This window comes from Anopheles maculipalpis, chromosome 3RL, assembly GCF_943734695.1.
Source record: "Anopheles maculipalpis chromosome 3RL, idAnoMacuDA_375_x, whole genome shotgun sequence".
Classification (NCBI taxonomy): Eukaryota; Metazoa; Arthropoda; class Insecta; order Diptera; family Culicidae; genus Anopheles; species Anopheles maculipalpis.
This window is the reverse complement of record NC_064872.1, coordinates 43,203,861-43,217,841: the sequence shown is the minus strand read 5'-3', so window position 1 is coordinate 43,217,841 and position 13,981 is coordinate 43,203,861. Positions and strand designations below refer to the sequence as shown.

At 42.1% G+C, this 13,981-nt stretch overlaps 4 protein-coding genes across 4 annotated transcripts; 2 read left to right on the top strand and 2 right to left on the bottom strand.

Moving 5' to 3' along the window:
• Nucleotides 1-3,947: 3,947 nt before the first annotated feature.
• Nucleotides 3,948-5,977, bottom strand: LOC126560633 (E3 ubiquitin-protein ligase PPP1R11-like). Its single transcript, XM_050216590.1, has 2 exons — nucleotides 5,882-5,977; nucleotides 3,948-4,295 (listed from the first exon to the last, which is right to left on the bottom strand). Exons 1-2 carry the CDS (start codon nucleotides 5,975-5,977, stop codon nucleotides 3,948-3,950), a joined length of 444 nt encoding a protein of 147 aa, XP_050072547.1.
• LOC126564734 (succinate--hydroxymethylglutarate CoA-transferase) lies at nucleotides 4,280-5,660 on the bottom strand. Its single transcript, XM_050221827.1, has one exon. It carries the CDS (start codon nucleotides 5,658-5,660, stop codon nucleotides 4,377-4,379), a length of 1,284 nt encoding a protein of 427 aa, XP_050077784.1. The 3' UTR covers nucleotides 4,280-4,376.
• Nucleotides 5,978-6,685: 708 nt separating the features above from the next.
• Nucleotides 6,686-7,294, top strand: LOC126565582 (zinc finger CCCH domain-containing protein 11A-like). The gene has a single exon (XM_050222774.1). It carries the CDS (start codon nucleotides 6,865-6,867, stop codon nucleotides 7,291-7,293), a length of 429 nt encoding a protein of 142 aa, XP_050078731.1. The 5' UTR covers nucleotides 6,686-6,864; the 3' UTR covers nucleotide 7,294.
• Nucleotides 7,295-9,456: 2,162 nt separating this feature from the next.
• Nucleotides 9,457-11,383, top strand: LOC126564594 (NADH dehydrogenase [ubiquinone] flavoprotein 1, mitochondrial). The gene is made up of 4 exons (XM_050221672.1): nucleotides 9,457-9,622; nucleotides 9,757-10,017; nucleotides 10,097-11,173; nucleotides 11,243-11,383. Exons 1-4 carry the CDS (start codon nucleotides 9,574-9,576, stop codon nucleotides 11,320-11,322), a joined length of 1,467 nt encoding a protein of 488 aa, XP_050077629.1. The 5' UTR covers nucleotides 9,457-9,573; the 3' UTR covers nucleotides 11,323-11,383.
• Nucleotides 11,384-13,981: the final 2,598 nt, after the last annotated feature.

Below are 13,981 nucleotides of genomic sequence, written 5' to 3'. Positions count from 1 at the left end.
GTGCATTTGAGATGCCTTATTTGTTTTTCTACTTCCCCTTTGTTAATAATTTTGTTTTTAGTCGGAATATTAGGGCCTTGCGTACATGTTAGAATTATTTTATGCCCACTGTTGCCAATGTGTATATCTGTAACTGTTCTGTTAGTCACTTGTACTAGCTCTGGTGATACCATAGTAAGGTCTATCGCAGTGTCCCTTTTGTTTGGATCGCTACTTACAAATGTTATCTCTTTATCATTAATTAGAGTCATATCTGAATTATTAATTTCGTCTAGTGTTACTATACCTTTGGTATCCGTATAATGATTTCCCCATGATTTGTGATGAGCATTAAAATCTCCAGTTATGATTGTCTTCCTGTATCTGTTTGCTACATCAAGTATTTTTTTTAAGGTTATGCTGTAGATTGTTTTTGGCGTTGTTGGTTTGACGTAGGTAGATATGATGACTGTGTTTGTGTTTTTAATTTTAACACCGACTGTTTGTATACAGTTGCTGGTGTGGTGTATGTGCAGAGGCTCAAATTTGAATTTCTTTTGTATTAGTATACTGCTCCCTCCGTACCCATCGTCTCTGGTTTGATAGATGTGGTGATAGTTAGGGAATTTTATGTCTCTTGCGGTATTTTCAGTGAGCCATGTTTCTTGAATGCACACAACGTCTATGGTTTTGTCTACTACTATTTTTTTTAATTCGTCATTGTTTTTTTTTAGACCTTGGATATTTACTTGCATAACTCTGAGGCCTTCTAAAAGTCAGAGGAACATTGTGTGATCTAGCTATTTTTATTGTTCTTGTTTAAATTTTGAATTTGAATTTGGTTGGTTGTCGTGTTGTTTTTTTTTTTTTTTAATTTGATGTTTGGTGTTCTTCTACTTTTTTAGGGAAAAGATTGACCCTTTCTTCAGCAGAAAGTGGTCTTAGTGGTATGGTAGTACCGTCTTGTCTTTTGATTACTAATTTTTTTTGACTGATTTTTGGGGTTTCATTTGTTTTGGATGTTGTAGGTTGTTCTGTTTGTGATACTGTCTGTAAGGTTGTTTCGATCTGCGTTATTGAGTTATTTTCTGTGTGGGTATTGTTTTGGTTTTGTGTTTTTGTCTGTGAGTCAATTTCGTTGTTTGTAGTGTTATTTTTTGTCGTATGAGCGTATGTTTTTTCCGTTGTCGTAAATTTTTTTGGGGGCATAGGGCACTGCCTACGTCTGATGGCTCTTGCTTCACTATACGTGAGCCTGTTTACCGTTTTTATTTTCTGTATTTCTGCTTCATCCAAGTATATGGGGCAGCTTTTGTTTAAAGTGTTGTGATTGTCCCCACATGATACACATTTTGTTTGCGTGCATTCATCCTCGTGCACAGGTAGACTGCAGGTGGCACAGGTGCGTTCACCTCTACACCATTTTTTTGTGTGGCCTATTTTAAGGCATGTGGCGCAACGCATTGGCTTGGGAATGTATTGGTCGACCAAGAGGGGATATAGCCCAAAATCAACCGAACGCGGCACTTTGGTAGTATTGAAAGTAACGATTGCAGTTTTAGTGTTTTTTAGTTCATTTTCCACTTTTCTTTTCATAATGTTCACTTCAATTACTTTTTGGTCCTTAAGGCCAGCAAGGATTTCTTTCTCAGACATAAATTCTATGTCCGGGCACCGAATTACACCTTTGGTAGTGTTAAGGGTTGGATGCTCATACACTCTCACTATAATGTCCCCTTTAGTGTCTGGAATTTTATTTATTTTTATTGCTTTTTCTGCCATTTTTTCGTTTTTTACTTTAATCAGCAGTTTTCCTCCGCGTACGCGGCTCACTTGCTCCGGTTTGCTTCCTAAAGCATTTTCTATAACTTTTTGTAATAGAAATGGGATGCACTTTGTAAGGTCCTTGCCCTCTGTTACCGATTCCATCACTAGCACTTTTTCTTCTTCGACCGCATGGTTTGAAATATTGTAGGCCATGTTTGTTTTTTTTCCTACTTTTCGCTTGGGTTCACCGAGTTCGTTCAGTGTGTCGAAATAGTTTCTGAGGGGTATACCCCCCCCGGGATCTAGGACCCCCATCCTTATTTAAAATTTCTCCCTTTTAGCGCGTTTTTTGTTTTGTCGGTTACTATTTCAAAGGACTGCCTCAATCAGAAACAAGATGTAAAGATGATCACTTTCCCTTACACTTTATACTGTAGGCGTTAGTAACGTAAATTTCAAAAACGTGTGTGAGTTCTTCAGTGTCAGACTGTCGAATCCACCAAAATAATCGTTGCTTCAATAAAAATAATCGATGACAGCACCAAGACCCAAGCAACATTGGTCTTGTTTGGAAAACGTCAATTTTCCCGAACGTCGAGCTGAGCGCAGAGAGTCGATGAGACGCTCCTTTTTGTGAAATAGTATTCGAAAGACTGTACAACTGTCCTATTCTTAACTACCTACCCGTTGGACAAAATCGATATAAATCCACCAACTAAGGCACTTTAGTAGTGCCTTAGTTGGCGTATTTGGGTAAATTTGTATTGAAAAGAACATTAGTAAGGCAATTTTGTCAACAGGGAAGAGACCTAGTCTAAGCTTCTCGCCTAACAAGCTCTATCTATTAAGATGCCGTGTAATGTGAGGGGCATTACATGTATACCAAAGGTTCGTCGTTCTAGCTTCATCTTCCTAGAGGGATTTCTCCTAGCAGCAGAAGGACTCGTCTACCAAATTGTTTTATACTTCCCTTGGCAGTATAAAACATCGTTTAACCGCGCCTACCAAGAGACGAACATTTCTTGTCAACCAAGATGCCTCGCAATCTGAGTAGCATTTTATATCAAGGGTTCTAGCCTCATCTTCCTCGAGGACCCTCGCAGGACGTTTAGGGTTAACGACCAACTAGATCAGCCAGTATAGGTCGTGCCACATTACGTTAAAAAAGTGATTAGGTTGCACGGTCGTATGCAACGATATCTATAATCTCGCTTGTATAAACATAAAAAAGGCGCGTTTTGCTGGAAGCGAACGGTACAACTGTAATGGCAAGCGGTTTCTTAAATTGAGCCAAACAGTCTAATTAGCATCACACCGGATGTACTATTTCTGAAGTAGGGTCTTTTTCCCGAACTACCAAACATTAGTGTGCACTAACAGGCATACGAGGCTTAATTATCAGAGCTGCAACCATAAAGTTGGAGCTGCTCTGTTAGCAGAATGCTTGTATAAAGAACACCTTCCTTCTTCGTTTGTTTCCATTTAAAAGTCAAACCGAAAATACCGATCTGCCGAGCAATGATACCTCTACCAATCTGGTACGAAAAAATCGTATGCCACCGAGGAATGACACCAGCCTAATGGCTTACTAGACTTGTTGATATCATTTGGTTGGATAGTTCGATCACGGTATGGATGGAATGCGATACCCGGTCCTAACGTGACACCGGCAACATTTTAGGTTACTAAGAGTAATCTTAGTCAACCATTTGAAGACCGGCGCCGCGGTCGTCTACATCACCGGGCGCCCTTCACACTTAAAATAATACACTTTAAATGCTGGAACTCATATGCGTCCTTAGATATTTAATTATATTTTGGTTTTTTAGTCCTGTACCTTACTTTCTATGCGATAATTAAAACAAAATGTGAAACTAGCCAGGATGTGATATCTGCACTATAACTTTAATCATTTACGGAATCAATTACTAAATAATCTTTGTTCTTTCTTTTGTATGTCTCGTTTTCTTTTCTGCTAAACTTGCAATATACTTTAACATGTTCAGTTTATTAACGATTTATTTATGTACACATTTGGTTCGAAATGATAAATAATTACAAAGTCTCTCAGTGCGGTATACGTTTACGAACGATTTGTGAGCTTAATCATTGGTGCCAGAATGTTAATGGAGTTGTTATACAGTTATGCAAAATCAGACATAAAGTCCGTAAACAGCTAAACAGCCCTTTTGTTAATCGAGCTATTCCCCGCTTGGTGCTGACGAAGGTTCTGCCGGACCTATGGAAGTTCCATCGATGTCATCCGAATTATTTGCATCTCCATCATCATCGTTATTATCGCCATCTCGTTTGGCAGGCATCGGTGGAACTTTCTGGTTCTTTTTCTTCAGCTCCACGTGACCAAAGCAATGTTCACACTCGTCCTCACTTTCGGACGAGCTTTCGCCAAAAGCTCGCGGTTTCACGTAGATGCAGCAGCACTTGGACTTCTTCTTATTCATATGCTCATTATCCACGGTTCCGTTCGTCCACTGTACCTTTTTGCCATTGCGAGGCTTTTGCAGCCGCAACCGTAACACTGGTGGTTCCTGCAAAGCATTTACAAAACGGGTTTAGCTTCTTTCGTTTGTTACACTGCAAAACTTAAATTTGAAAGAAATGCAATCTGTTTATTGTATAATTTTTGCTTTCCGCAAGCACTCCATTTCCGTGTCCCCATAGCCAAGCAAGCTTCTCAAAACCTCGTCCGTATGTTGACCAAGTTGTGGCGGAATGGATGTGATTTCATTTTTCGCTTCCCCGTACACTACCGGAGGACCGACCAGTTTTACCTCGCCTGCTGTCGGATGTGGAAGCGTTTTTACCATTCTTATTGCTTGCAGATGACGGTCCTCGAACACTTCCCTCATGCTGTTTATAGGACCAACAGGAAACGAAGCACTTTCAAAAATTTCCATCCATTCCGAGGATGATTTACGTTGCAAAATGTCTGAAAGGAGAGCAATCAACTCCTTGCGGTGCACGACGCGGGTCTGATTGTTCACAAACCGTTCGTCCTGTGCCAATTCGGCCACTCCTAACAAACGGCAAAGTGAAACAAATTGGGCATCACTGCCACACCCGATCGTAATGAAGCCCGTTTTTGTGGCAAATGCCTCGTACGGGACAATACTTTCATGAGCCGTTCCCCAACGTTTCGATTCCTTGCCGGCGTTCAGATAATTGCTTGCCACATTAATCAAACATGCGACTTGGGTGGAAAACAGGTTCACGTCAATTTTTTGTCCCCGTCCGGTCCGGTGTCGTTGTAACAGCGCCGCCAGTATTGCTCCATGGGCGTACAATCCAGTAGCAATATCAGTAATGGCAATGCCGACCTTGGCCGGTGGCCCGTTCTCACTTCCGGTGATGTGCAGTAGTCCACCCATAGATGCGGCGATGACGTCGTAGCCAGGTTTGGTTTTGTAGGGCCCTTCCGATCCGAACCCGGTAATAGAACAGTACACCAGCGAGGGAGCAATCGTTTTCAGTGTATTGTAACCCAATCCTAATCCGTCCAACTTTCCAGGGACGTAATTCTCCACCAATACGTCACACCGCTTGGCTAGCTCGTAAATCACCTCCCGGCCAGTTTTCAAATTTACACAAACACTCTTTTTGTTACGATTTGCTGCCATAAAGTAAACGGAATCTTTCGAGTTGCGCATAAACGGTGGACCCCATTTGCGCGACTCATCACCCTCGAATGGCCGCTCGATCTTGTACACCTCTGCACCGAGATCTCCGAGCACCATCGTGCAGTACGGACCAGCAACGATGCGCGTAAGATCAAGGATCCGGATTCCTTCGAGTGGAAAAGTTTTGCCACCTTCAGCACCCGTTCCTGTGCCGTAATGCGCACCACGGCGTATGCCGTTGGTGACCACGGAAGAACGCAAATACTTTAGCAACATGCCTTTCGATACGTTCTGCCTACGCAAATGAACTGTCGCACCAAAGATAACGTAGCGCGTGCAGGGGGAAAGAGGTTGAGCACAAATCTTGCTACGCAGTAACAGCAACAACATCGCAGGGAGAACATACAGCAGCAGATTTATGAATGTTTACCCACACATCCCGACAGTGTCCTACGTTGCTGTGTGCAGCAACAATTCTGTACGATGATGTTACTTGCCTGATGGTTCCTGCTGCTCGTGCCGGGAATCGACTCATCCTGAAGGATTGTTTCTGTGATGGTGCGGCTGATACTGGTTGGAGTTTCGGCACTCATTGATTTTCTGTCTAGCACCTAGGAACAAGTTCAATTTTCGCACCTAGTGCGCTGTTTTGGCCCCAAATTTGCTACAATTTCCAAAACCTGCGTTATTTTTTTCTTCTCTCGTTGACGTTTCATTCCGATGTAAATATAAATGTTTGGTAGTGTTGGTGTAGTGTAGCATGGCCCAAATACCAAAATGAGAAAAGGCATGTGCAATTGCCAAAGGGAAATTTCAATTTTTTGAAGTAGTGTAAAATGTATTTGTAATAATAAAAAAGTAAATTAACCGTTAGCTAATGTTGTGTTAAGCAGAAATTATTATAAGATAGCGTACTATTTTTCATTTTTGAGGAACATTCCCCATCCGTACCACTTGTCACAGCAATTGGTACTTGGGTAGTCACAGTACCGAAATGACGTGCGAATAAACACACTTCTAAAATATTTTAACAACAAAAGTGCACATATTCTCGTTTTGGTTAATTCTTTCTTGCTCGCATGTCTTCAGAATAATCTCCATGTGAAAGCTTCCAAAAGTGGTGAAATCGCAGTGAAGGAACGAGAACGCCACATCCCCGAACAGGGTATACCGAACCAACAAGCATTCGCTTAAGCTTTTTGCAGCGTTTTTCTGGTGCGGTGTTGTGGAAGTGGTGAAAAAAGAAAGTGACCGTGTGAAGGGTTTGGTTCCAAGCCCCCCCTCAAAGTTCGACCTGCGTGGCCATCCAGCAGGCACTATCTCCACTCCTTGGGAAGCACCGTTTGGATAAAAAGCAATCAAGACGCCGATCGTAACCGAGAAACTGCCCCGCAGACGAGGTCAAGCTTTGGGCTCAAAAATTGCTCTTCGGTCGAAAAGGCAGCAGCCACCTCGTCGGAAGCTGGTCCATCCACCATTTATGGACCTGCCGAGGAATCTCCACGATTGTTACTTCTTCTACTATTCGACATGTAAAAAGGGGACCAACTGCGAGTATCGCCATGAGCCGGCGGCACTCGGCCATGAGAAAACCTGCAAGCTGTGGGCGGAAGGCAAGTGTTACAATCGCACCTGCACCATGCGTCACATGAAGATCGAAAAGCCGCGCTCGGCCACTCCATGCTTTTGGGAGGATCAGCCAGGCGGCTGTCGCAAGCCGCACTGTGTGTTTCAGCACAAGATCCCGAAGCCCGCGCAGCCAACGACGAGCAATGTGGGCGTTCCGGTACAGCCGGCAGCTGCTGCCGCCGCCGCAAACGCTGCTGCAGCACATCTCATGCACTCGACTTCAGCCGCCGCCGTCGTGCTGGACTACAACTATGCAACCCTGCTGCCGAGAATCATCTAAACACACATAACCTTGAATTTGTATCGAGGAACTGGAATGGCACCGAAGCCCTAATGGCGGCAAAGCCTGCAGGAAGGATTAATGCTGCCCGATTGTTTCTTTCCGCGCGCTAAAGCTGTGTGAGTGTGCGAAGAATATTGCATCGATCCTGCTAAACAACATGTGCACAGGACTAACGCTTCCTCTCTGCCCCCTTTTCTCTTCTGCGACGCTTTACATGGCGTATTTATTATACAATGTCCTTGGATGGGTTGGGAAATAATCAGCTGTTAGTTTGTATTTATTATATTTATTATTTTTCTTACCATATTATTGTTAATAACTCTATCAACGCAGCGTCAAATTTAAAGTTGGTATGCGGTTTCGGATTTTGCAATGAAAAAAAAAACAAACAAAGAACTAGTGGAATCTGTTAGTAGGACACTGTCGTCTTTCTGTTTTGAAGAAACAGGGATTAGGAACTGAAAAAGGAGCGAGTGAAGTCGCCCGAATGGTCACGTATATTTGTATGGCATGAAAAGATAAAGAACATTACTTTTGTTGAATCGGTTTGTGTCTCGTATGGAAATGGAATGAATTTGTTGAATTTAAATAATTATTAAAGCAGTTACTTTCGATTCGGTTTATGTTTTGTGAACTAAACAGCACCCATGCGTAATTTAGATTCCGTTTACAGAATTCTTTTCAAAATATTTCAATCAAAAGTAAAGCAAAAAAAGAAAAAAGTAAGATTATCCCAGGAGGATAGAGAATAGTCTTTGCAATAGATAGTCTACAGTCGCGGATTTACTGATACACGCAGACATACATGTTTCGTTGGATTTTCGTGAAGGTTTGTGATTGAAAGTTCCTTATTGCGAAACAAAACAACATAAATGCTGAAAACAATAAAAATAGATTCAATGCAAGTTAGTATATCAATTAAAAGGAGAATAGTGAAAACACACTGCACAGATAAAAACATTAGAACATTACAGTGTAATTTGAAGTTTAGAAGTACATCAGGAAGTTTGACAAAATATAATTGAGATTCACTGAACGCTGAACGTAAATTTCCAGCAGCGAAAAGGCAAGGAAACTGAAAAAAAACACCTTCTGCTAAAAAATGAAGAAAACATGAACATAATTGTAATCACTCTATACATACAGACGTACTATACTGCAGGTGTGTCGAAACACACAGTTAAAAGAACAGCTAAAAAGGAGTCATTGTGTATGCATATAGGAATAAATTGAACACGTTTAAAGCAGGATGGAAGCATTCTGAACCATGATCACGACATAAAAGGGATCGATACAGATGCAATAAGGACAGCTTAGCACCACTGAATCGCCCGCTGTACTCCATATAGAATGGAAACCTTGAAGAGTAGACATAATCCTTGTTTTTGTTTTGTTTTTTAAATCCAGTTGCTAACCCACGAGAATGTAACGCAAGGAACGAAAATGTATCGGTAATAGCTTTTTTTTTAAGAATTCACTTGTGTGCCACTCTCCATACTCTTTTCGTAGAAGCTGTACCAAGAATATTGATCTACAACAGAAAATCTTTCTTTCTATCCTAAAAGTCAAGCAAAGGAAATAAAATTCACACACCAACTCACAACAATATTCTCATCTAGCAACGGTTTCTTTCGGATATTTGCATTCTAAATTGAATGACTAGCATAAATACGAGTTAAAATGATATTGGGCGCAAAATAAAGTGGACTATAATCGCAAAATTTAAACCGTAATAAACAAGTAATCAATGGATTTAATTTTGTGTTTTATTTTCAAACACTTTAAACTGTACATATATACAATGGTGGTAAACTGGTAAACTGGATTGCTGAACGAAGTTCTTAAATTCGTTATGTATGAAGTAGTTTTGTATTTACATTTTTACACGATGAATGGCAAATGAATTAATGAATAAATTTTAAATTCTGCTCATATAAAGCTAAACTGACCCGTTTGACCGAAACCGTTTTGCCTAGAAATAAAAAATTTCCTAATAATTTAACAAGCCTTTTATATTCAGCACAGTGCTGGCAGTTTGCTGTCAGTTTTGACAGTTGACGAACAATGTATATATAGAAAGATGTGTGCTTCGTGCTATCCTCTTCGTTCGCTCGTTCCTTGCCGTAGCTGTCAAAAATGCCTGCCTGCTCGCCAGCATCCATTCTATTGACCTTGATATTTATTTTCCTTCATCATATCGCGAAATTGTTCATCGTCGCACAGGATTAGAACTTCTGGAAAAACGCAGAAAGGTCACGCGTAGTGAAACAACAAACAATGGCAAACGCACTAGTGCGTATTAATTGTATGCCAAAGCAGCAATTAGGTAAGTAAATGTAAAGAAAGCTCCACGTGCGCAAGTTATCGCTGTTGTTTTGCTTGCTTTTTGTGCTACGAGACAGGTATAAATTATGTAATTTCGCGCAATATACTAAGTTTGCCTATTCCGTTCTTCAACAGTTGCGCTTGTTCCAGCAGCTTTGCGCAACACTGCGGTCGTGGCTGGCGGTAGCAACAACAAGCAGCAGGTGCGCCTCCAGTCAGCCCAAGCATCGGCACCACCGCCACAGACGAGAACCAAGTTCGGTGGATTGGCCGACCAGGACCGTATTTTCACCAATCTGTACGGTCGGCATGATTGGCGCTTGAAGGGCGCGCTCAAGCGCGGCGATTGGTACAAGACGAAGGAAATCCTGCTGAAAGGCACGGATTGGATTTTGAGTAAGTGTGACAAAAATGTAGCACAAAGCCGTATTTGTGTAATGCTTAATGAGCCTTCTTCCCGCTTTGCACACTTCAGATGAAATTAAAGTATCGGGCTTGCGTGGCCGCGGAGGTGCCGGATTTCCTACGGGCATGAAATGGTCCTTCATGAACAAACCTTCTGATGGCCGTCCGAAGTATCTGGTCGTGAATGCTGACGAGGGCGAACCGGGAACGTGCAAGGATCGTGAAATTATGCGTCACGATCCGCACAAGCTGATCGAGGGTTGTCTCATCGCTGGTCGTGCAATGGGAGCTCGTGCTGCTTACATTTACATTCGTGGAGAATTCTACAACGAAGCCTCGAACATGCAGCTGGCTATCGCTGAAGCTTATCAGGCAGGTTTAATTGGCAAGAACGCTTGTGGTTCCGGGTATGACTTTGATGTCTTTATGCACCGTGGTGCCGGAGCGTACATCTGTGGTGAGGAAACGGCGCTCATCGAATCGCTAGAGGGCAAGCAGGGAAAACCGCGCCTAAAGCCGCCATTCCCAGCCGATGTCGGTGTGTTCGGCTGTCCGACGACAGTGTCGAACGTGGAAACGGTAGCTGTAGCTCCGACTATCTGTCGTCGAGGTGGCGTTTGGTTTGCCAGTTTCGGTCGCACGCGTAACTCCGGCACGAAGCTGTTTAACATCTCCGGTCACGTTAACACACCGTGCACAGTCGAGGAGGAGATGTCGATTCCGCTGAAGGAACTGATCGAACGTCATGCCGGTGGCATTCGGGGTGGCTGGGACAATCTGCTGGGAATTATTCCCGGTGGTTCCTCGACGCCCGTCATCCCGAAGTCGGTATGTGAGGATGTGTTGATGGACTTTGATGGTCTAGTACAAGCACAGACCTCGCTGGGTACGGCCGCCATCATTGTGATGGATAAATCGACGGACATCATTAAAGCTATCTCGCGTCTGATTATGTTCTACAAGCACGAAAGCTGCGGTCAATGCACACCATGCCGCGAGGGAATTGCGTGGATGAACAAGATTATGCATCGTTTCGTGGATGGAAATGCACGTCCGACCGAGATCGATATGCTGTGGGAAATTTCCAAACAGATCGAAGGACACACTATCTGTGCGTTGGGTGATGGTGCTGCTTGGCCAGTTCAAGGTAAGTTTTGCTTTTTCGAAGAAAGGTTTTTGTATCATTTGATGCCATGTAAACGTTTGCATTTTTTAGGCCTAATTCGACACTTCCGCCCAGAAATTGAGTCTAGGATGAAGCAGTACGAGCAGAAGCAGGCCGCTGGTAAGAACTAATAACGACAAAATTAACTCGCGCACTCGTCGATATGAATGACGCTGCTGTAGTAATTGGATTGAATATAAAAAAAATACACGAAAACATACGGTACTCCACGTCGTCTTCGGCTATATAAATACCGTCAAGTCACTTTCATCCAACTTGTTAAATGATGTTTTGGATTAAGATATCTGCAAAATAAATAAATGCCGTATTACTACTTAGACAAAAAGCATTGATTTTGATTTGCTTGCCATCGGGACAGTTCTGCTTTTCCGGTAGTAAAGCAACAACTATTATCAGACATAAGTTTGAAGTTAAGTAGCTAAAGAGCTTATAACATATGTTTAACCTTTTTAATGAACTTAGTGATATAATATCTGCAAAAAATTTCTACAAGACACGCCGCATCTCATTGCGTTATTGGTCAGATAAGAATAATACATGCTCTTCAGGATTTAATTCATCTATGAAATTTCGTCTTAATTTTTGAAAAACACTGAAAGAACTGAAAGACACTGTAGTGTCTTAACTTTGCTTCGCACATTCCGATGATGATGTACAAAATATAATCTTCTTCTTCTTGGCGTAACGATCTCTAAGGTCATGCCGGCCATCGAAATGGCTTTCTAGACTGCCGATACCACGTAGTTGGTTAGTCAGACCTCACTACGTGGGAACGGTCCGGATGGGATTTTTGAACCCCGGTCCTGCCGTTTGATGACCGGCGCCGCTGTCGCCTACACCACCGAGCCGCCCCCCGGGCGCACCGGCACAAAATATAATATAAAATCCTAATCGTTCGTAGTTTGGACTATACAGCTATTGATGCAACCAAGTGTAGGAAATCCGAAATGGCAGAATAGGACCTCTCAAGGTTGTAGAGCCAAAGAAAAAGATAAATTGCTATAGTTTCATCTACGTTCTCGGCATAAACTAAAGTGTACGCCATTTTTTTTATCCATTTAATTCTCTAACATCATTCCCGATAGCCAGTCATTGCTGCTGGGACATGGTTCAGATGAGATACGACACCTGGTCCTGCCGATACAAAGGACCGATAACTTTCTTCCGCCAGATCGTCCATTTATTAACTGTAAGCTGAGTAACATAAACAATACCAAATAACTCCAATATTTCAATATAACAATCATCCTTCAGTATGGTTTACTGGCTGCGATAAGGAACCAAGCTATAAACATGTATTTTGAAGTCGTACATTTAAATTATCAAAACAAAAAAAAGTCAATAATGAGACACCTTTCTCGCTCGATGTAACAGATCCGTAATGTGAAACGAATCAACGAGAACTGCACCACCGCTTCTAAACGCATTGCACGAACCCGGATCAACGAAGCGAGTTGTGGTGGATATATTTTTTATTCATCGTACAAAAGCCGACGAGAGAGGAGTGTGCTGTGTTTGTGTGCTAGAAGCTCGTACGGGAATTTTGAGTTTTGAAAGAAAAAGTCTGTAGTAAAAATGCTTCTTTGAAACCCTTGCATCGGCCTTGTGTGTGCGTGTGCGTGTGTGAGTAATAAACGGGGTAATGTTGCGAAACTGGTTAAATGTTTTACTCTCACACGAATTGTTATTTGTAAATAGCGTCGTGCGTATGGCAAAGTGTGTATAGGTGTTGTGAAATGTAGTGGTTATTTTTATTGAATGATTTGCCGTATAGTATTGGGAAGAAGACAGGAAAAAACATCACTTGTGAAATACGTTGTTTGGCTTGTGTACAAAGGATCTCCTGTATCCCTCAAACAAAGTGCCAAAGGAAAACGAATGGTGTGAGAAAGAAACAAGAAACGATCAATGGTTGCTTTGCGCGAATGGGGTGACTTCTGTTGTTTGTGGAATGGAGTAGGTCATTGTTTTGCACGACCTCTTTCTTTCTAGCTAGGCTAAAGTATTGAAGATAATAGAAGGCTAGGGAGAAAAAGGATAATAAATATTCTACGTGCTCGCCAATGTGTACTCGTGAATGCGCGTGTGTGTATATGCCATGGTGAACAATGTTTGAATTCGAATGTAGGATTTTTCTAGTGATGCAAACGCTTTATTTTTGATGATCATTTTAACTAATTTTCCTGTGCCCAAATTGCAAACCAGTGTAGTGCTAGGTGAATGCTACGGAGTACAGCGAAAGGTTGGGTGAAAGCAAGGAAAAATAGCGACAGTAGCAGCCACGACATTGATGGTGAAGTTCCGTTGGATGACCTGGTTGGTAGCGTTGCCATAGTAACGCCGAGCGTACGCATCCGAGGGCTACGCAGATGTTTTTTTTTTTTTTTTTTTTTTTTTTGTAGATGCCAACCGGATCTTACGGATACATTTTAGGAGCGTAGTTTTTTTGTGGAAATTGCAACATTGCCCACGCCGATTGTATAAGAGCATCAAAATAGTTGTTAATGTGATGTGGTAAATTCGTTTTCTTGGGTAAAAATGTTTGTGCTGGAAAATCTGTGAAAATCATGACACAACGCTGCAATCGATGTTCCTCAAGTGTGATTTACTGTGATAAAATCCACAGACGAGACAATCCCGTTACCGGAGTTGCAAGAATTGAAATAAGACAGATAAGATAAGGGACGACGTGGTATTGCAGTTTTTTTTCCTTCCATCGGCACTATCAGCAAGTGTACTATCACCGTCCGTCGTCGTCATACCATTATC